This window comes from Gorilla gorilla, chromosome 17, assembly GCF_029281585.2.
Source record: "Gorilla gorilla gorilla isolate KB3781 chromosome 17, NHGRI_mGorGor1-v2.1_pri, whole genome shotgun sequence".
Taxonomy (NCBI): Eukaryota; Metazoa; Chordata; class Mammalia; order Primates; family Hominidae; genus Gorilla; species Gorilla gorilla.
In genome coordinates, this window is record NC_073241.2 from 99,011,917 (window position 1) to 99,036,541 (window position 24,625).

At 35.6% G+C, this 24,625-nt stretch overlaps 1 protein-coding gene across 2 annotated transcripts in view; it reads left to right on the forward strand.

Annotated features, from left to right (window-relative positions):
- DOK6 (docking protein 6) overlaps positions 1 to 24,625 on the forward strand; it is a 437,775-nt gene that overhangs the window by 261,715 nt on the left and 151,435 nt on the right. For both annotated transcript variants that reach the window (XM_019014250.4, XM_055368327.2), the window contains exon 4: positions 5,004 to 5,123. In XM_019014250.4, coding sequence (XP_018869795.1) covers positions 5,004 to 5,123 — 120 coding nt within the window. The remainder of the gene's footprint in view (positions 1 to 5,003; positions 5,124 to 24,625) is intronic.

A 24,625-nucleotide genomic window follows, 5' to 3' on the forward strand; every position in this document is an offset into this window, starting at 1 on the left:
CATCAGCAAGGCCAGTTAAGTAGAAAGTCACGCCAGTTTTCAAGAATGAAAGCATCATCAAAATGTCTTATATTTTAATAGTTCTATAAATTTTAAATGACAATAAGGGAGAGTTTTATATTCTCTAAGCAATAGCCTGTAAGGGAAACATTTTTCTTCACTTCACAGCAAAGCATGTATTTAAGACGTTAATAAATATGAAAACAACTTTTATCATCAAATCATAGCAAATCTGCACAGAACATAAAAATTAGATAGAATTAAGAATTTCTGCTTATGCTGAAGACAAAACAGGATTATTTTGTCTACATTTTCCAAAGATTATTAATAAAAGCTAACTCCAGTGGGAACTAGATACAATGATTTATTATTTTCACACAAAAAAGTCTTACTTGCATCTTCTAATAAAATAACATGAAACTGATGCAGTGCTATTTTTAATTCTGCCACGTAATTTTGGGCTGATAGCATATTTTCTGTGTATATATATATATATATATATATATATATGATGAAAACTTTTTCACTCTGTTTTCAAATATAGCTCATTTTGGATCATTTAACTTTAATGTCATTATCTTAAGGGCTAAATTTAGTAAAAGCAGTAAAGCTTGAATCTAATTACTTAGTCAATAGGCATTTATTAAAGGCCTTCTATTTAAATACCTCTTCTCTGATCCCCTTCGAATCAGAATTAAAAATAGCACTGCATCAGTCCCATGTCACTGTATTGTAAGACACCATACTTTCCCCAGAATTCTGTGGAGAAATGGAAAGACACTGAAACACAGGGAGGAGCCACCATCTTTGACTGAATTGGCTTTGGACTCCCATCATTTTCTCTGCAGTCAGTCAACCCATTTGTCACATAATTCACCATTTTATTTAATGTCTAGTCTCCATTTGTCTTATTATTCCCAAATGACTTTCAATTTTCCTTTTGGAAATTACCAAATTTCTTCATTTAACTAATCCTCTATATAATGAAAACATTATTTGTGTTTCTAGTCCAGAGAAAAAGTTATTTACTCAATTAAAAATTTGAACATAGCTGCAAGCTATCTGAAAAAGGCATCTTAATGAAAAAGCACTTCATCATGAAGAGAAAAATAGAAAACTTTATAGAACCCTTTAATGTCTTTATTCTCCCATAATGAAATTTAATTATTTACACAGTATGTGTAGACTGAAAAGTTTGAAAGATAAAGCAAATTACAAAAGGCACTCGGTCTATGGGAAAATAAACATTTTAAAATGCAGTGGGTGGGTTCAGATTATTGCATTTGTATTGAATCTCTGTTCTGTAAAAAAAAAAATAAAAATGAAAGGTGAAAGATAATTTAGAGAAAAACACCAATTAAATAGTGATAGAAAAAAATTAACATTCAATAAAAGATTAAAAGACTTCAATACATAGAGCTTGCCTAAGAAAGAAGAATTAAAAAGCATAGTTGTAATATTTGAAAGGTGGTGACTGTCCAAAACAGATTTATAAAACCAAAGCTTTGTCTAAAAGTCAAAGAAATTCAGCTTATGTGCAGCAAAACTGTTAGCTCCAAGTATACAGACTACAAAGGTTAATACTTTTGAGGTGAAGTTTTAGGGCTGATCTTATTGAGCCAGATACTAGAAAATCATGAAAAGAATGGACTGATACTGTTTCTCACATTTTTCTACATGAACTCAGAGCTATCTCCAGCTGTTACAGGATGTCACTCTTGCTACCCTGCAAATGTCTTTCCCTCTCCACCCCAGGCATCTCCCTCACTCCTCCCAGACTCCTCCAACACACACTCATACACTCACAAAATATGACTACAAATGCACACTCACACACACTCATCAAAACTGCTGTGTGCACACACACCCACACATTACACATACAGTGCTATGCACACTCACACCCACATACTCACACACACTGATATACACGCACACTCACTCACTAACACACACATCATCATTTTCTCTCTGCTTGCCCTGATACTTTCACTCTGCTGAGCCTTTGGCATAGTTCCTCAGTTACTGCCTAGCTAGGCTAACAGCCTTCCAGAGCACCATATACTAAACCCACCTGCCCATCCCACTAGACTCTATGATTATTGAGAGCAGAAATGGTGTGTTTTTCATATAACCTCCTAGCACAGTGCCTGGCATATGGAGAGTTCACAATAAATATTTGTTAAAGGAATGAGCCCTGAATTGTAAGAATCTCTCTTCCTCTCTCTCTCTCTTTGAAATAGTTTACAGTTCAGTCTTTAGTGTGACAGTATGTACTCTACTTTTATTATTCTTGCTATTCCTATTCTTATATGCTATTACACTACTAAAATGCTGAAGCACTGTCTGCAAAAGACATCTTTATCTGCTGGTAGGAGCCCATGAATACCTCTCATTGCTGTGATGGGAGACTTCTTTGTTCCAGCACTTACAGAAATTCTGCATTTAGTTCTGCTTGAAAGAGTCCACTCCAGTTTCATAGAAGCCTTTTACTGTATGATTGCTTTCTTCGTCTCATTAAACCCTGGGACAAAAGACTTAACACAAAGAAGGAGTGAATTATATATTTCTTAAATGTCTGGGCATGCACCGACTTACTGCTTAAAGAGAATATTGGCACCAAGGTGCTCTGACATATTTAACGTTCTAATTTTTACTCCCAAATAGCACATTAGGTATTTTCATCCTTATCTGTAGAGAACTGGAAATACTATTACAAAGAATAATGCAAAAAAGATTTTAATTGCGTGTGACTTCACATTATTTTTACATCGTAGAGTCTTCTGAAAATTTTAAAACATTAAAAATTTAAAAGAAAAACATACCTAATGTTAAATGACGAATTAATGGGTGCAGCACACCAACATGGCACATGTATACATATGTAACAAACCTGCATGTTGTGTACATGTACCCTAAAACTTAAAGTATAATAATAAAAAAATAAAAAAGAAAAAAGAAAAATAATCATAGTGTCTCCCTTGACAGAAATTTCAAACATTTCTTGATACATAGCATGTAAATTGGTTTAACCTATACTATTTTGATTGACTGTTAGAAAATATTTTAAATCTTGTATACATTTTATAAATACTTATATATCTAATAAAAGTACGTTCAATAAATGCTTTTGTTGCTCTATAAATTTTTTCTATGAAGTCTGGCATTTGCTTCCTAAAAGAAAAAAGTTTTGTTTTTGTTTTTTGTTTTTTGTTTTTGTTATTTTTAGTAGGCCATAGCCTCCACAAATGGTGCATTTATTATATTGGTAGCCTTGTGGCTGGAAAGGATTATTTTCTGGGTTCCTAAGGAAATGCCTGAGCAGCTAATCCCAGGCCTCTGACTCCACTCAAGTGAGGGAACCAGGCCCTCTTGAAAATCTTCCTGATCCTTGACATAGTTTGATAGTATGCCTTACATCAGTGAGCGGATGGTCCCTGACACATGCAAACTGTACTTTCATAAATAAAAGTGCTTCTCATGATAGGAACATTGGAACTATTATTTTTATTAGAACAGGATCCCATGGGGAACTACATGTTCTTTCTTTTGTTATTTTTAGAAGTATGTCATGGTCTTGAGAAAACTAAAAATAAATGATAAGTTTGTCTTCACATCTCATTGATGAAACTTATTTTTGCTGCAGCATGACTAAGCTCAGAAAGAAAACATTACCCAAATTTGATGGTGTTGACCATCAAGGAGAGCCCAGTGTTGGTATTCAGATCCCAAAAGTCAAGAAAACCTGTCACAGATAACTTTTCATGGGGAGTTTAAAATGCCAAGACAAAGGGTGAGGTGTCATCCACAGAGAGCAACAAGAGATTTACAGAGAATCCATATTACACTATTCTAGTACAGATTTATGCTGTATGGAAAAGTCAGAAACTTCTCTGGGCAGACGTCAATGGAAAGTTCTTATCCAATTTCTGTACAGTGATATTGGAGCTTGGCCTAAAATATGAAACCTGAGACTGCTTTTCAAATTTCTGCGTAGTAAAATAGCTGGAAGACTTGGTTGATTTCCAATTCTGTTTTGATGCTGACCAATGATTTGAGACACAGATATGATCCTAACCCTTGGCTACCTCACTCGCACGGGGCTTACACCAAAGTCAAATTCATTTATGTTTATGAAAGCCTGTGAATACTTTAGATATGACAGGATTTTGTGTTGATGTAACACATTCTAATGTTTTAAGCAAGAGGAAAATGTGATTATAAAGAAATTGGGAGGTAATCATAGGAAAAAAAAGCAATGATCTAATCAACGTCTTAGGTAATTGGAATTTTCCAAAGAGAAGAGATACTTTTAAATTCTACCCCAATTTTTTTACAAAATAAGAATAGCCTAATTTGTATTGTTTACAAAGAAAAATGATCACATTCTAGAGCTGATTTATGATCCATTACAATTCAGAATGACTTGGGGATCAGGTCTTCAACTCATACAAATCTAAGTCCCTTTCAGGAAAACGTTCATTTGTTTAATCTAACCTGACATTTTTTAAACTATTCACTTATATATTTATTTTCTATTTTATATTTACTTACTTAATTTACATTGACATAAAATTAAATGTATTTATTATGCAAAGCACGTTTTGAAGTATATGTGTATATATATATTATATATGTGTGTGTGTGTGTGTGTATGTATATAAAATGTAAAGCATGATGGCTAATTTATTATTTTAAGTAAATTTTCCTCCCCAAATAAAATCAATCTAAACTATGCTATATAGGAAACAAATATTCTCAGACTATTATTTGTAAATAAGGTAAAGTACTACAAATAAGATAAACCACTTAAAAATATAATGTCAAAGAGTAGGAAATAATTTTTCGGACTTATTTTCACTTCCTAAATACAGTTTTTTGTTGTTTTTTAAAGGCAGGTTCTCAACTCTTGCCAGTTACCTGGGAAAACGGTTAAGGGAATATTCTTCTTCCATCATTCCTAGGGAGCATTGCTTGACTGGTGATGTTGTGGTTACTTTCAGAGCTGGAGGCCGAGGAATGGTGCAAGCACCTCTGCATGGAGTGTCTGGGGACCAGGCTCAATGACATAAGCCTTGGGGAGCCCGACCTTCTGGCCGCAGGAGTGCAGCGGGAACAGAATGGTAGGTGTGAGATTGCCTTCCATCACTTCAGAATACCCTTGTAATTGTAGAACTTTGAAACTGGAAAGGATCTCAGAAATGTTTCAGACCAATCATATTTTTTAAATCAAAAAGGCTGAGTGCAGTGGCGCAAACCTGTAATCCCTGCATTTTGGGAGACCGAGGGTGACCCATCCCTTGAGGCTAGGAGTTCAAGACCAGCCTGGGCAACATGGTAAAACCTCATCTCTACTAAAAATACAAAAATTAGCTGGGTGTGGTGGCCTGCACCTGTAGTCCCAGCTTCTTGGGAGGCTGGAGCACGAGAATTGCTTGAACCTGGGAGGCAGAGGTTGCAATGAGCCAAGATCACGCCACTGCACTCCAGCCTGGACAACAGAGTAAGATCCTGTCTCAGAAACATATATATAAAATAAACTGAACAGTTCAAGTTATTAAGGAACTTTCCCACAATGGTGTAACAACTGGAGAAAATGCTAAGGTACAACCCGGGTCTCCTGGCTTCTTGTCTGTGGCATTGCCTTTTATCCTAATAACTAATAGGTTAACTTGTTCTTCAGAAGGCTTTTGAATGGCTAGCATCCCTCCAGTTTCTTCTTGGAGACTTATTATAGATTTAGAGTCTATATTAACAGATTTGGCTTATCAGGTTATCGGTAGCTTTTAGGACATTTGGCTAATATTACAAGGAAGAAAGTAGTGAGTAAAATCTCAGGGTTTCACAAAACTGAGGTTTTTGTTTCTAATGGTGTTTACTTACTACACTGTTCTCTAGTTTAACAAGCGTTTCTAATGTCTCATAACAATTTATGCTGCATGTTCTTGACTAGCAACTCTAAATAACAGAATTGGAGTAATATTATTCAGCCTGTCAGTATTCATTGATTGTGAGCTCATTTATAAAAATATGATCATCACCACCAGATGATTGAATAGTGTGAAAATAGAAACTTTTTAGTGTTGCTAAGTTTTGATGATCGGTGTTTTGAAAGGTTGAAGGATATTGAGGAAACTTGACATTATTTATTAAGAAGAAATTCTGGGCCGGGCGTGGTGTCTCACACCTGTAATCCCAGCATTTTAGGAGGCAGTGGTGGGTGGATTGCTTGAGCTCAGAAGTTCAAGACCAGCTTGCACAACATGGTGAAACTCTGTCTCTACAAATTACAAAAATTAGCAGGCTGTGGTGGCGTGTGCCTATAGTTCCAGCTACTCTGGAGGCTGAGGTGGGAGGATCGCTTGAGCCTGGGAGGCGGAGGTTGCAGTGAGCCAAGACTGGGCCACTGTAGTCCAGCCTGGGTGACAGAGTGAGGCCATATCTCCAAAAAAGGAAAAAGAAAGCAATTCTTGAATTATCTGTGGGTCATAAACTAAATAGCATAGGTAAAAGAGCACATGATAGCACATGATGATTATATTCTCATTATTACTAATAACAATACTGTCAACAGCCATTGCTAGCTCATGGCCCATTGTAGCACTATTTTTTATTTGTTGCTAAAATGAAAAAAGTTTTTTTCTGCTCATGGATCCAGAACATGTATAATAAGTTCCAAATATTGCTTCCATTTGAGTTTTTAGAAAGTCACAAAAGCATTTCTGTAGCTCTTTATCTAGCTTCTGGTTTATATTCCAGTTCCTCTCCCACACTCTCTCAAATTTCATCTCTGATTTGTTTTCTGAGAGCAGTGCTAAGCAGAGTCCATAATCGTGCTGTTTAAAATGTATGCTCTCCATTCACAGTTTAAGAAAAGGAAACACCTCTTACTGATAAAAATTTGTCAAGTACTACATAAAGCAAATATGAAAAAAGTGAATAAATTAAGCTTGTAAATAGAAATACTGTGCCTCTTGTAGCATGGACTGTATGCTTTTTACTTTGAAGATTTGGAGATATATATGGTTTCCATCCAAATGTATAATGTACTTCTTTGGTTTATCATAATTTTATTTCTAATTTGATAATAAGGTCAAAGTAATTTGTCTAGAACATAAAGAGAAATTTTTAATATAGGTTTATTTTAGAATAGGACAAACACAGAATAAAATGCCAAAGCTACATAAAAAGCAGAAGGTGACTTTAAAACACACACACACACACACACACACAACACACATACACACACAAGTCAAAATAAAGAGAAAAAATAATTCCTGCGTATACTTTACAGTGGACCTAAAATTATATCACCAATGCTATAAATGCTTTTCTTAGATTAATTATGTTTAATAATCCTAACTTCAAACAAAAGGATATATGTGCTTTAAAAATATAGTTAACAAATCTATGAGTAATTTAGCTGGAAAAGGTAATACTGGGTTTATTTAAATGGCCCACAAAGATACATGCTATCCTATAAGGAAATTTGCAACTTTAGTACACATGCTGGGAGACAGACATGTCCCCACTAAGACTCTTCAATGTTCAGCATTAAAAGAAAATTCCTGGATAGGGAGGATTTCCTGTCCCTGGGAATCTCCTTCCCCTTGAAGGAAGTTCCTTATTTGACTGCCAAGGCCACGGATACAGCCATTGCTCAGGGTTCGTCAAGTCTGCACCCCCTCTTTAAAGAACTTCCATAACTTTTGATGATATCCCTTTTCTGTGTTCCTCTTGGCCCATTCAGAGGCAGCTAGAACTTTTTAAAATTTGCATCAACACGTTAGGAGAATAATAAAAGGAATAAACATTGAGGCAATATCAAGATTTCAGACTCTACTCTTGCTAGCTCAATAATCTAGTGTGTATACACAGAGACAACTATACACACACAGAGATTGGCACAATTTCTTAGGTGTATACCCCAGTGTTCTCACTTTCTAATCAACAGGCTTCCCCCATACTTATGATAATTCCAATTTAGAATGCTCTCTCAAAAAATTACCAGTAGGCTATAAAACCTCATGGTAAAGACTAAGATATCTCAGCCGTCAATTTGGACCCTCCCACCCAGTCCTTGGAGTAGGTAGCTATTTCTTAGACAATATACTCAGTTATTTTACTTAAATGTGTAGGGAAAGCATTTTAGCTAACTAAAGTCTTTAAAAATAACATTGACTTTTAAAGCTGTCATTTCACTGACTCTCAGTCACTCTTCCAGACTCTTCAAGCATAACACCTTTTAAAATAAAATCATTAACTTCCTAATACATGGTTGAAGTCACTAATATATATAGATTGAATAATCTTTTATCAAAGAATTAGCACGATAGATTGTTTATTAAGACATTTTAGTATTAAATTACATAGCTGAATCTTCATCAGGAACATGATTTTATTATTTTGCCAATAGTGTGCTTGGATAGTTTGAACTTCTTCTACTAAGAGATATGTGTGCAGAATTACTGTAATTAATTACATTAACGTGGTTTGTGGTGATCTTGTGTATTCTATCAGTATCAAGTCACACCGCTTAGTCTTTACCACAGCATTTTTTTGACATTCAAAATTGCTACTTCTCTTCTTGTGTTTTCCTGCCTCTTCAGACAGCCTGGTCTTATTTACCCTGAGACTAGCTAAGAAGAGACATTTATGCAAATAATTTTTAAAGGTAAAAGATAATGTGTGTTGCTGAGATAAAAGTGGTTATTGATTAAATCCTTTGCTGTAATCATCTTTATCTACTGCTGTCAGCTGTTTTCATATCGACCCAGAATCCCACGTGGTATGGGGAAAGTTACATGAACACAAGTTCACATGCACACGTGCATAAACAGACACACACACACACACAGAGGAAAATGTGTTCTGATTTCAGATGACACTGCCACAGGAAAGTACATACTTGGTAGACATTTCAAAGTTTAAATTCTTAAAATTTCCAGGATCTCCAGGTCTTTCAAGTAGTATTTAAGATAGCCTATGCTGACCATAAAAAAGATTAATATATGGCATTACAGTTATTTATAAAGGATTCACAACACATAGTAGCAATCGTGGAAAACAAATGTTGCTTATTCATCATGAATAGCAAAAGTGAACGTCGTAACCAAGAAGCAATTCACTTGTAGGAAATTCCTGCAAATGCAGTTGGAAATGGACACAAAGGATAGGTCCAATTTGCTACTGATGCAAGAGATCTCCATCTGGAACAAAAATAGTGGAACCTCAGACTTTGCCATCTGGTTTATTCAAAGTCAGATTGAAGGGTTTGCCTTTCTCTGGGACCCAGTGTCTCTGCTTATGAGTGGGCTACATACATTTCTTCTTTTAGCCTAAAGACCTGTATAACTTGTCTCAGAACCAAAGCAATATGCTAGTGTTGTTTCTAAATTATTACCTGGTTGCCATGGTAAACATGCTTCCTACATTCAACTCAGACACCCTTGAATGTCATTCATTCATTCCGGACTCATCAAACATTGTGAGGACCTATGATATGTAAGAACTAAACAAGAAATGTAAAATTGAACAAAATGCTTAGAAGCTCACAAAGTAGTAAAGGAGACAAACATAAACAAAGTGTATCAATTAATGTTTTGTAAAATAATGTTGTGTTACCAGTCAACAAAAATCTCAGTAGTACAGACCTATAAGCAGATCTTCGTTGTTCAGGCACAGGTAAAAAGGCTAAAGTTGGGCTGAGTTAGACTGGGTTGTGCTGAGACTGGCTCCAAGCTGCAGACAATGCCAGTGTCTATTTCATCTGTCTTTCAACCTCCTTACACTTGCAACTTCCCAAAGCGCATTTCTCAAAACAAAAGATAACAGTAATGCATGATAGTATACCCAGATTTGCAACACAATTTGAGCCTTTGAATATTTCATGTCCATTAACATTCCATTGGTCAAGGCAAATCCTATTGCCAAGCCCAAAGTCAAGAAGCACAGTACACCCCATCTATGAAGCCACAATAGCAGTTAGAATGTATGACATATGGAAAGGAAGTGAAAAGCTGATATAAAAAATGATACAATCTACCATCTCAGGTATAATAAAACATATGCCGAAATAAAAACAAAAGGAAAGAACTGTGGTAGAGGTGAGATTAATTCTAATCAAAGTAGCTTGCACTTTCCTTTTTATAATTATTTTTTATTCCTCTAAATTAGCTTTCTCAATCAGGCAAGTCTGAAACTCTTGATGTCCATCAATGATTAAAGCCAATATTAGCAGCACCTTACTCATGTGGGAAATAACCAGTTAATGACAAAACAATGGCCACAGTAACAATAGGCCTCTCTCTGTTTTGAGGATTTTCCCCCAATATCTTACTAAGGATCTGGGGTAAACCATATTCACTTATATACATATTCTTTATAACCAAACAAAAGAGTTTTCCAGGGCAATAATTTTATCTATGGGATGACACTGAACAAAACCAACTTTTGCATCAGGAAAAAAAAAAAAAACAAGCATACTCACGTCTGAGTTTCTAAAACGCCATTCATATGCTCTAGCCTTACCCAAAGTGAGTTCCTGAAAATACTCCTCTGACAATGATGACGACCTGCTCTCTGCAGTGAGGGAATCAATCTGTTGAACTTAACACTGTATCACAATTGTGTCCCTTCCAAGAAGATATGTTGAAATCCAAACCCTCCATAACTTAGAATGTGAATTTATTTGGAAATAGTTTCTTTGTAAAGGCAATCAAGTTAAAATGAGGTAATTAGGGTTGGCCATAATCCAATGACATCTAATATGTCACTGTAAAGTGGGAAGGTTTGGACTCAAAGATAGATATGGACAAGTGAAGATGATGTGAAGATGCACAAGAAGATGGCCATGTGGCTGGAGTGATGACACGTCCACAAGCCAAGGAACATCAAGCATTGCCCATTAACACCAGAAGCTAGAAAAAGCAAGAAAGGAGTCTTCCGTTGAGCAGCCAGAGGGGATGGCCCTGCCAGTATTCTGATTACAAACTTCTAGCCTCCAGAACTGTGAGATGATATATTACTGTTATTTTAAGCCAACCAATTGTTGGTACTTTGTTATGATAGCCCTAGGAAACAAATACCAGCCCTGTATGATAGTCACAATATACATTAGTAAAGCTGTTGAGAAGTCCTATAATAATCTGTTTAACTTTGTATAACCCAACATTTCCCAAACTCACGTGACCTAGGTGCCTCCTTCTGCACCTAACATGTATTCATATCCTGTGGGACTTGTGTTCCATGAAACACATAGTTACAAATGCTGATATAATCAGCAAAGGTTATTATCTACAGGGAAAGCTGAAAGGCAATGATTATGGAAGCAGCCCCTCTAGAAGAAATAAGATGACACTAATAGATGCAACACAAAGTCTTGAATGGACCGTAGCAATTTTGCCTGCCATTGTGTTGTACCATTTTACTTTTATTATTTGATTTATATAGACACCACATATAAATTTGAAAAATACAAATTATAACCACCACTTTTCTCACTTGGTCTTCAATACACACTACACCAGAAAAAGGTCAAAGCTATATTTATTTCTCCCTATACTTTGCCACAGATGCTTCAGGAAAACAAAAGATGTTTTGTAGTGCTTCTCTTCTCACAATGTCAAATCTAAATGATCCATTTGTCCATGTCTAACTGTACTGTTATAAAGGAGGTGTATATGTGAAGAAATATCTTGAAGCACCAAAGGACCGATCCTGGTTCTTTTGCCCTGGGAACATGCCCTCTGTACAGTAAGAATAAAGATGCAGATTTTGAAAGTATTCACAGCTATGTAAGGAGAAAAGCTTATGGGGGAGAATACTGAATCCAGAATTACTGCTCCCAGGTATGTGCAACAAGATGAAAAGAGTGGCTTGAAAAGAAGAGTTTTATGGAAAATAAGAAATAGATCCCTTCCTTGCCTTTCCTCTTTTCATGGGAGGTCAAGTGGGTAGTGACACGTGCTTATATCATCCCGTATAAATTGGAGGTTTCTTCAAAAGAAGACTAGAATGTGATTTTCCCTGTTGGGTTTAACGAAAGGCATAGGACAAGTAGCAGACAATGTTATTGGAAGCCAGAGAGATTTAAGAAAGTAAAGAGCCTCAATTTTCTCAAAACTGAGTGTGGCATGGAGAGGGTGCTCAACTTTTCCTTAGTTACAGACTGGACCCCAGATATTATCTGGAAGCAGAAACTGACATGGCACAGGAAAGCAGGGACAAGGAACTTTATTGGCATACAGGCGCATACAAATGAGATAAGATGACCCATTTTCCTCTGCCAGCTCCTGTGACTAAATCACTTCTGCCAGCTTTCAATTCAGCCTAGAGGAAAAGGCAAGGGTGCTCAGGGATTGAACTTTAAATAACAACAACAAAAAAATGGGTTAAGTGAGTCCTCATTTGACAGAAAATTAACGCAATTTAACACAAAAAGAAACAATATAATCTTTCTAAATTCAATATATAATATTGGGATTTCATTTTTTGGTATACGTAAGTTTCGATTATCCATTTTTTTTCCTGCTGTACTAAAACAAAATATTGTATGAAGCTGGAAAGTCAAATACGTAGCCTGTCACAAAAAAGTTGACAACTTAGTATGTCATCAAGTTCTATTCTAGTTTTTACATGCTATGGGGCCTTGGTCAGATTAGTGAAATTCTCTTAATCTCTGCTTCCTACTCTGCACATTGAGGATAATGATAGTCCTTATTTCAGAGGATTGTTGTGAGGACTAAATAAGATATGACTTGGAAAGCAGGCAGCACAATGCCTGGCAGGAAAGTCAGTTTCTCTGGGATGTGCGTGAACATCTCCATCACATTCACATCGGGTGCACATTAAACAAGGGAATTCTGGGCTCACCCACACCTACAGAGTAAATATCTGGAGGTGGAGCCTAGACATTTCTATTTTAACAATTCCAGTGATGCTCATATATACATTAAAGCTTGAAATTTGGGGGTAATGTACTGTCAATTATAATTGGCTTTAAAAAATCTACCATTGATTTTAGGAATTTGCCCATTGCTTGAAAAGTTTCAAAATTACTGGCAAAAGTTTCATCGTAGTATCTTTGCATTATAATTTTAACATCTTTTTATAGTATGGTGGCAACCTTTGCATTCATTCCTTTTGGTCATGTGTGGCTTCTTTTCTTAGTCGGCATCACTAGACACGTGCCTATGTGTTAAACCTCTTTTCTGTATTTTGTGGGCTGAATTTTGTTTCACACAAAATGTATATGTTGAAGTCCTAACCCCTGGTACCTCAGAATGTGATAGTACTTGTAGGTAGTAGCTTTAAAGAGGTAATTGAGGCAGAGGTGAGCCCTAATCCAATATGACTGGTGTCCTTGTAAGAAGAGGAAATTTGAACACAGGCAGAGACAGAGGGAAAACCATATAAAGATATAGGAAGAAAATGGCCCAGTACAAGCTGAAGAGAGAGGCCTCAGAAAAAAATCAACCCCGCTGGCACCTTGATCTTGGACTTCCAGCCTCCAGAACAGTGAGAAAATAATTATCTTTCTTTAAGCCACCCAGTCTGTGGTACTTTGTTATAACAGCCCTGGCAAACTTTGTATATTTTTTTTAATTTTATTAATGTTTGCTCTCATTCACTATTACTAATAATTCAGTTGCTCTACAGTTTTGGGCTTAATTGCTGCTTATTTTTCAAATTTCTTGAGATAGATATTTCAATAACTAATTTGTAGCTTTTCACTCTAGTATATTCTATAAAGCTCCACATTTTTCTTTGAACATGGATTAAGACCTTAATAGCAACAATATTATTCCCAAATCCCAGATGATACTACAATAAATATTAAATTTGAGGGGGGATCTAGGGGAGGAAGAAATGCCCTAAATTTCCCATCTGCCATAATGGAAACATCAAAATAGTATCTTACAGCTCTGGAAAATAAAGCAATATATCATTTATACCTCAAAGTTCACTGGATGAAGATAATTAAAATATAAAAAAGGAAACAGGAACCACACATAATAAAACAAGATAATATAAGTAAGACACTAGTTTTAATAACAAATTTGAATAAATTATTTTTATTTAAACAGTTTTTCTCAGATTGAGTTAAATAATCTAATTTCATATCATTCAGTGGTTTCAAATTACACAATCTTACTCAAGGAGAAATAGAAAATCCAAAAAGCCCTATAACCATTTAAAAAAAAATGTTGTTATGCAACTTCCAATACATAAACTTTAGTTCCAAATAGTTGTTAAGTTATATCAAACACTTAAATAAGAAATAATACTAATGCTATGCAAAAGTATTCAGAAAACAGAGGAGGAGATATCATTTCACAACTCATTTTATGAGGTCACTATAACCCAGATACTCAAAACCAGACCAAGTTTATACAAGTAAAGGAAATTTCACACAAATATCTTTCATGAATCTAAGCCTAAAATTACTTTTAAAATATTAAGAAATTGAATCCAATATTATACAAAAAAGATAATACACCCTGACCGATGTTGGCATAGCCCAATAATGCAAAGAATCCCAGAAATCCATCAAAATATTTCCTTATGTTAATCCACGGAGGGTGAAAAATTATGTGATTATTATAATTCATCTATAAAAAGCATTTGATAAAATTCAAAATTCATTTATGAAATCAACTCTCAAAAACCTAGGAATAGAGGCCAGGCATGATGGTGGCTCACACCTGTGATATCAGCATTTTGGGAGGCTGAGGCAGGTGCATAATTTGAAGTCAGGAGTTTGAGACCAGCCTGGCCAATATGGTGAAACCCCATCTTTACTAACAGCACAAAAATTAGCTAGGTGTGGTGGCGGGCGCCTGAAGTCCCAGCTACTCAGGAGGCTGAGGCAGGAGAATTGCTTGAGCCCAAGAGGCAGAGGTTGCAGCGAGCCACGATCACGCCACTGCACTCCAGCCTGGGTGAAAGCTAGATTCTTTCTCAAACACACACCCACAAAACCTAGGACTAAAATGAGACACTAACAGACTGAAGAACATCATTGGAAAGCCCTCAGTAAACATCATTCTTGAGAGTAAAGTACTCAATGTTTTTCTCCTAAGGTTGGGAATAGGGCAAAGATGTCTTTCTCATTACTTCTAATCAACTTTTTACTGAAAGTCTTTATCTATGTAATATGACAAGAAAATAAACTAAAATTATAAAAAATAATAAAGAAGTATAATCTAGATTGTGTACTCGGAAAACCCTAAAATTCTACCAGAAAGTAACTATAGCTAACAAGTGAATTCAATGATGTTGCAGGATAACAAGTTGGTATTCAAATTTTTAAATATATACTTATATTTCATATAATGCAATTAATATTATAAAATTAAATATTAAAATACCTTTTATAAACCCATGAAAAACCATCACATACTGAGGGATAAACTAGCAAAGGATACACCAAGCCCCCACACTGGAAACTAAATATTTCTGAGAGAAGTTTTAAAAGATCTAGGTAAATGAAATGATAAACCACTTTAATGATTGGAACACTCAATATCATTAAGATATCAGTCTTCAGAGATTGATCTGTAAATCCAACATAATCCCAGTAAACCAGACATGTTTCTTTCTAGAACTTGACAAGTCAATTTTAGATGAATTTGGAAGGCAAAAGACCAACACGAGCCAAATAATCTTGAAAAGGAAAAGCCAAGTTGAAACCGGTGTCTTTCCTAATTATAGCACTTACTACAAGTGATAACAATTAGGACAAAGGCTACAGAGATCCAGGGAACAGAATAGACAGAAGAAATAGACACACGCATATGTAGACAAATAGTTGTGGTGGTGGTGGTGGTCGTTGTTGCTGCTGTTTGAGTCGGAGTCTCGCTCTATTGCCCAGGCTGGAGTGCAGTGGGCAATCTCAGCTCACTGCAACCTCCGCCTCCTGGGTTCAAGTGATTCTCCTGCCTCAGCCTCCCGAGCAGCTGGGATTACAGGCACCCCCCATCACACCCGGCTATTTTTGTATTTTTAGTAGAGATGGGGTTTCACCATGTTGGCCAGGCTGGTCTCAAACTCTTGACCTCAAATAATCCACCCACCTCAGCCTCCCAAAGCAAGGGCAATACTCTTTTTCATAAGCTTATTAGTCATTTTAATGAGAATAGTAAAACATCTGAAAATAAGTTGTTCTAGAATGACTGGATATCTGTGTGAAATGATGAAGCTGAACCCCTATGCACACCACAGTTAAACATCAATTTAAGATGGATGCAACTTAGAGATATATAAAGATTTCTTATATAAAACACTGGAAGCACAAACTATAAAAAGAAATGTTGAACTTCAACAAAACTCAAACTATTGCTCATCAAGAAAGTACCATCAAAAAATTAAAAATAAAAAGGGAAGTGACAGATGAAATCAAGTCATGATGTGCGCATATCAGTCCACAAGAACCTTGTAGAGAATAAGCAAAACTGACCTAAAAGTGTTAGAAATCAGATCAGTGGTGGTTCTGAGGGCCTGGACAACTGAAAAGTGGTGTAAGATAACTTTCTGTGGGGACAGAAGCATTACATGTCTTGCTGTGCCTTTGTCAAAACTAACAGAACATTATACGTAAGATATGAACATTCCATTATATTTCACAATATAGTTCACTCTTTCAAGAATGAAGGACTTATTAAAAAAATTAAAGAAAATTGTTTTCTAAATAATGTAAACAAAACCAATGAAAATCTGAGATGAAGTATTTGTCATAAACATCTAAAGAAAAGTTTCCAATATACAGAATTCTCACAATCAGGAAAACAAACAGTAGATGTAATTTTTGATAAATCTGGCAAAAGACACTTATAATGACCCACTCTATATGTATTTTGAATATTTATTGGTAAGGGATTTCTGGAAAGCAATTTGGCAATGTGTGATTCTTATAAGAGTTTATAGTATTTGCTCCAGTGATTCAGATTTTAGTACTCAATGTAAGTTTATAATCAAAGATATTAAAAATTATCTAAAATTTATATAGAAGAATATAGTACAGTAAATTCTATGAACCAATATAAAAGGACTGAATTATTCAGCAAATTAAGCTAAAAATTGGTTATTTTATTGCATCTTAATTTACATTAGATTAAAACTGGCTTACTTTTAATATTCATTAAACAGATAATTTAAATAAATTATAGCACAGCTATATAGTGTAATATTATGCATTTCTTAAAAATTGTGGCACCTTAAAATATTTAATAGTGTCTGAAAATGCTTATAAGTGCAATATACAAGGTTAAATACTTTCAGTGTCATAATAATTGTGTGTGAATATTTTTGTATATTAAGATACAGTATAACAGAAATCTCTAAGGTTTAACAGTTAAATTTTTAATTTTTAAAAATAATTTTCTATATTTGCTGCCATGAACATGCTTTACTTGGAAATGCAGATAAAATCCATGCAATAGTCAATTTTTGTAAAGCGAAAAAGAAATTTCTGGGGAATTTTAAAAAGATACTGTGGAATTTTTTTTTTTTTAAGTACTGCTGATTGTTCAAGAAATGTAAGCATTCCAATTCACAGTGATCTTCGACACTGAGCAGATGGCACCTAGCAACTAAATCTATTGCTATTTCCACATAATAATAAAATAAATTTTGATGAATTTTAGTTCTGTGGTAGAGATGGAGTCACAGTTTCTGAAGAGTTCTACAAATTTTGACAAGCATAAATCATGTTTTGTTTATTCGTGGTTTAATTGCATTATACAGATCTAAGGATGGGTCTAAATGTGTAAACATCTGCTTTTTCAGTGTGGTTTCAGCTTCTAAAGCTGCTAGAATTGAAGAGTGACCACTGCAATAATCGTCTATTATAGAAATTTTGGAGATAAGATTATAAAGAACAGAATGATCTTGAAATGTCTCATCTTCTGTGTAATATCTGGCTCTATTTAATTCCTTTAGCATTTCAAGTAACTATTAAGAAAAAAACAAAGCAGACTGGTTAAACAATGGGATGAATCTAGATTCCAAATTCATATGAAACTCAATAATAAATCCCAAGCATTAGTCCAGTTTTTCTAATACCAGATTCTTGAGGACTTACTCATCAACACTTAATATTAGACTAATGTCTCTGGTCTTTTGCCTAAATACCATTTAGTAGTTTTGGATTCTTACTAAAATTTCATGTTTTAATTGGTATGTAAAAAGTGTTAAAGAATATAGAATTGGGCTGGGCATGGTGGCTCACACCTGTAGTCCCAGCACTTTGGGAGGCCGAGACAGGAAGATCACCTGAGGCCAGGAGTTCAAGACCAGCCTGTCCAACATGGAGAAACTCACCCTGTCTCTACTAAAAATTCAAAAATTAGCTGGGCGTAGTGACAGGTGACTGTAATCCCAGCTACTCTGGAGTCCGAGGGAGGAGAATCACTGCCTCAGGAGGCGGAGGTTGCAGTGAGCCAAGATCGTACCATTGCACTCCAGCCCAGGTGACAAGAGCGAAACTCTGTCTCAAAATAAATAAATAAATAAATAAATAAATAAATAATAATATAGAATTGGACTTTCTTGTTGTCTCTGTATTGTGGCCACAGAGCTGTGGATAGTGGGTGAAAAGAACCAAGAAGTGTTAAGAGAGACGTCAAGATAATTCATTGAAAGTCTTTTATAGGAGAAGGGCAGAAAGGAGGGAATATTCACCCCTCTCAAGCCCCATGAAAGAGGAAGGGCAAGAGAACGACTTGTAGAATTTGGTTGTTTGTCAGGAGGACAGACTGGCTTCTCACCTCACCCATGCCGGTAGAACTGTAGAATCAAGTAGTGCTACCCAAGCTGGTACCTGGGCAGTGTTCAAGAGAGTTTGGGGAAGAACTTGAGTTTGGGGAAGTAGTGGTTTCAGTTTTCACCATGGTGAACCTGAGGTCAGGATGCAAGATGGGTCTGAGGCTGTTTGTGATAGCCAAACAAGGAGAATGGGTCAGCAACTGGACAAGATACACTGCCACATTCAGTGGGACAAGTGCACACCTTATAGTTAGCTGAGCTTGATTCCTCTTGAAAAGACCCACACCAGGACAACTCTTGCCTGTGAGAAGGAGCTCCAGCTGAAAGATGATAAAGGTGGAATGCAGAAAATAGAAGCTAAGGGTAATAGGCTCCATGTCTAATCAAGGCACCTCCCCTTCAGGGAGCAGGGGAGATATCTGAGGTGTTGGGATGGTTTTTCTGAGGTGTTGGGATGGTTCTTAGGAACATACCATATGCCTCAAAGACAGAGGTAGCATTTGAATACATCTTGTCATTAAGAATTCAAAAGTAAAGAAGAATTTTCAATAGTAACTATTTAGAAGGAATTTACCCCCTTTTCTTTTCATTATTCTTACCCTGGAAAAGTCAAAAGCAAAAGAAAGTGGGGTGGGGGGGAGTCACCGTGGAAAGACGGTGATGGAACAAGCAGGAAAGAGCATATTCTATCTTTCTCATTCTCATTGCTGGACTCTCAGTAATGGACTTGACCTGAAAGAAGAGGAGAAACTTCCATTTATTTGAGACTTTAAAATTATCAATTACACCAGTCATCTCATCTGAGACAAAGTTGACAATATCCTTATAGGCAACAGTGAATTAAACACTAATCTCTGCCTGAGATACCGCCAGGGGCAAGAAGTGGAAATTTCACAGTTGTGTGAGAGCAGGGTTGGAAGAAAAACCATTTTCCTAAATTGCATCCTACTAAATCTGGGTCTTTTAATGAATTAGCTACAGTAACAGATTTAACCTAAACAATGTCTTCCATAAATACTGGGTTTTTTATCATGTGATATTTTGAAACAAATTTGAAGCCTCCTGCCATCAGAGAATCTAAGTTAAATCTTTAAAGTAATTTTGACCAGTTGATTGTATATAGAAGTGAGTCTTAACTTTATGGAATTACTCGTTAATAGAAACAATGAAGTGAAATTCTCCTATTTAGGGTTGACATTTGCCATTTATGCTCAGATAGGCCCAGGCCATCCAAGTTTTGCCTGTGACTCTAGTTATGTACACTTATGGGAAAAACAATAGATGGATATAAACTACAGCAGAATGAAAAAATATGTAAACAAATTATCCAATACTTACAGCTATTTTAAATCATTATATAACCAGTTTACAGCTACTATATATATTTATGTAAGTATTAATTTTATTTATGTTAGTTAACTTAATAATGCCTAGATATTTTAATTAATAAATTTTAATAAATATTTAAGCCTCATGAGGGATAAAGGTTCAATTTTACACAAGGCATTGTTTACAGCCTAAATCATTATGTCACCAACGATCTAAATCAAGAATGCCTTTCCTTTTGTACAGTTTCTTCTTTTGAGCCATTTTTGGCTTTTAAGAGGAAGACAAGCTACAAGTATAAGGAGTTCACATCTACTTACTTAGCTGAAGATATTGTTAGATTTAACTCCTCTCTGTGGAAAACCTAATGAGTTAATATTTATACATCTCTTGGTTTCTGAATATTTAGGTATAATACTTTGTTCCATGTTCCATTGTTTTCTTTTGACCCAACCTTCAAACCCATGACTTCTGAAGCAGAGGAAGAAATAGAATACAGTGGAAAAAAGTCTTCTTTGAAGAAAAAAAAAAAAAAAAGAATCTATTGGCTTCCAGTAGACATTTTTCAAATTTCTTCTAACATACAAAAATGCATTTTATGTGTATGCAGTCACAATGCACTGAATGTTCACCATGTGCTAGATGCACACTTATTTAATACATAAATTCCAAAAGCCTCTTTATATATATATATTTCTACTTAGTATAAGGGAAATTTAGCTGAACAGATATGTCTGTTTTCCTGTACGGTTCTCCATTAAACATAGTTTTCCATCTGTATTCTTACAAACGGGAAATTATCAAGGGGTTGTTTGAAGGACTTCTCACCCGTTTGTTTTCTGTCTGTTACTTCTTGTCAGAAATCCCCATCTCTGATCCTTTGCTTCTCCAGGCAACTGCGAGATCCACTTACCTCCACCTGCCAGTCTCAGACTCACAGCTATACTTGGATTTGTTCCTGCATAAAATAGATCTATTTAGGCCGGGCGCGGTGGTTCACGCCTGTAATCTCAGCACTTTAGGAGGCCGAGGAGGGCGGATCAGGAGGTCAGGAGATCAAGACCATCCTGGCTAACATGGTGAAACCCCGTCTCTACTGAAAATACAAAAAAATTAGCCGGGCATAATGGCGGGCGCCTGCAGTCCCAGCTACTCGGGAGGCTGAGGCAGGAGAATGGCGTGAACCCGGGAGGCGGAGCTTGCAGTGAGCCGAGATCGCGCCACTGCACTCCAGCCTGGGCGACAGAGCGAGACTCCGTGTCAGAAAAAAAATTGATCTATTTAAAAACTCACTGGCTGACAGGGAAGATTTCAGTTCTTCTCGGCACTGATGACCCATTCAGTCCCCTCTCGTTCCACCTGGAGCCTTGCTGCTCCTTTTCCCTGAGTACACAGTCACCCTGTCTTGCCAGACCTTGATCTATTCAATTCGTCTAAGCCTTGTTTTGTAGCCCTGTCTAGACTCTTGTAGTTGTAGCCTTACCCCTGTATCTCAGGCCTTCTCTGGGCATGGTCTATTCCTTTGGACCTCATCATTCAGCCCCAGTGAAAAAGATGCCCTTGTAAACATAATTGCAAATTCAATACTAGCATCTTTGTTGGATGCAATATTTTTATTATTTATTATAATAAAATCATATACTTCATTATAGTATAATTATATATTTATAATATTTAATAAATATTCCACCCTTGGTTTTGGTTTCAATCATTTAAAATAAAATTATACTTTCTCACATATTAGCTAATATGGGACTCTAAATTTTACCAACATACAAATTCACGGGCAATGTGTTTGGGACTTTTTAACTCTGTAGTTTTAAATCTTATATGAATGAATACATTTTGATTTGGTATTTGTTTCTACATAACCTTTTCAAAAATTTGTTTTTTCCATACATTCAGCAGCCTTCACAGATTAGCAGAATATTTATGTTTTAGGATATTATTATCATTATTTAGACAATTAGTTTCCTTTTCAGTACTTTTGGGTATTTGGGAATGGGTTTAGTTTTCTTTAATAATGTTTTCTTGTTATTGTCAATCATCTGATAAGGAAAATAGTTGGAATACACATATCTTGATAAATTGTAAACCATCTTCCATATATCTTTCTTTCTATGCTCCTGTCTCTTGTTTTGTTCCAATTAGCCTAAGAACTCTTTCTTACAAAATCAGACATGAATCAGTTGAGATGGGATTAATTTATTTGGGCAGATATTAGATAACACTTTTGAAAAAAGCAAGTGTTCTTTTGTGCTGCTGGTACATGGCATCATTTTCCAAAGTCATTCCTCATGATTTCTCTAATACTGCTACTTCCCTGGCAATATTTTAAAGTGAGTTTCACAAATCAACAGTTCTCAAAGTGTGGTCCGCAGAGCAGCAGTGTCAACATCTCTTAGGAATAAACAGAAAATGTAAGTTCTCTGGCTCCCACCCAGCCCTATTGTACCAGAAATGATAAGATTGGAGGGGGCCCAGCATTCTGTGTTTCAACAAAGCCTCCAGGTAATTTTAGCACACTGAAGTCTGAAAAACCAACAGTATAGGAAATAAAAACCGAACATGGGTTCTTAAATTTAAAAAGCAGCATAATTAGAGAGTGATTTAAAATGCCTGCTTGATAGAATTGTTTCACAAAGATAAACATTTTTAAAAAATCATTTTGATGGAGCCAATTTTAACCACTCCATTTTGAAATGGTCTTTCTAGCAAAGCCTTAACAAATTTTTCAGTAAAACAAAGTGTATTATGCTACTAAGAGAATACACTGATAGAGTCATTGAAAAGGCAGAAAGCTTCCTTCCTCATTATAATGGAATTCGGTTAAGTATAGTTAGGTAACATAATGTGCTGCCTTCATCTTTTTGTGCCTAGTTTTCTGCTGGATTAAATTTGTTCACTTTTTAATTGAATCTGAAATTCTTAGAAATTAGCCGTTAGGAGAGAATAGATTTTGAATATTTGAAAATTGAAAATATAAATATAATCTTAGTATAATGTCTTTCTAAAGTTGCAAGAAATAGCATCCAAAGGAAGACTGGAGAGTTCTAAACCACAACAAGAAGGGTTGACTTGAGTTGCTGGGTAAAAAAGTATGTGAGGACAGGGAAAACAGAAGACAGGCAAGAGGGTAGGGGCACCACGGGTAAATTTCACCTGCTTGTATTGACTAGAGATGGACCCGGAAAAACTCCCTTAGGGCAAGTTGTCCAGTTGCTTTTTTTTAAATGGGCCTTGATGATATACATAGAGAGAGACAGAGACGGAGACAGAGATAGAGATTCATAGAGCCCTATATCATGTGAATCTTATTAAATTTACTTACTTGATTTTTTTCAGCTTTCTCCAGTGTCCAGTGTGATGCTTGTACTCTCTCCTTGCCTATTTTTCCTAAGCTCTATCTGCTAACATTTGAGCACACAAACATTTCAGTGAAAATGTGATGGTCCTTCTGGGTCCACTGTTACAGGTCATGTTTCATGTACCATCCATTGGAAGGACACTCAATGTCAAGATCCTTTTTTTAAACATTCTATGTTTTTAACTATCAAACTATGGGCATGAACATCAAGGGTCAATACAGCCATAAGCAACAATAATACTGGTTAATGATGTTTACTTCAATATTTTGGAAGAAATGTTATTTAGTGGCATTTTGGCAATTATTTTTTCGGTTGCTAATTCCGACTCTGGAATTGATGGAAAGGAAAGAATGTAAAGAAATGTTTTACTTTCCATTTCTATAACAGTATTTTCTCTATGCACAACAGGTGCCACTGACATATGATTAATTCCAAATGTAGGAGCTGAACTTTATCAAAAGCTTCTGGGCCAAAGAAGAGAAGATTGATGTTCGGGCATTGTCTATATTCCTGTGTAAACCCTTTGGGTCCAAGTTTCATTTATAGTTTTATATGAGATCATGCCCCCTTTGATTTACTACTAATCCCATTGGAGTGGGAATTATGATGGGAATGTTCCTGATGTGTTTAATGCTAAATGTTAATACTTCAGTTGGTTGCACATAAGAATTTTAAGCTATTGGGAATATGTATATATTTGGGCTTTTCATTGCAGATAATTAATGAGGCAATGTTCTTTCTTCAGCTTTCAGCCATAGAATTGATTGCAATTTGTCGTTTCTTAGGAAATGAATGTGAAATCCATATACATATTAGTTTCATGGGTCAATAATCTAAAAGACTGAATTATTAGATAAGCTATTGTCCAAAATATCAAGACACATGAGTATAAATATTGTTTGTATGGCTAGTAAATGTTAAGCTATCATGATTATGTTAATTTGTAATTCAAATATTTTTTTTTGGCATCAGAGAATCCTTACTAAGTAAAATATCTGCCAGAGAGAAGAATCTTTCTATTATACAATTTCAGCTCAGTACCAGCAAACATGTAGCATTTAAGATTATGCTGTTATGATGTATAATAGTACATTCCTAAACATATCAATCATTTTCCATCTGCAGCTGCACTATTTCATCTCTCAAAATAATTAATTCAACAGCAC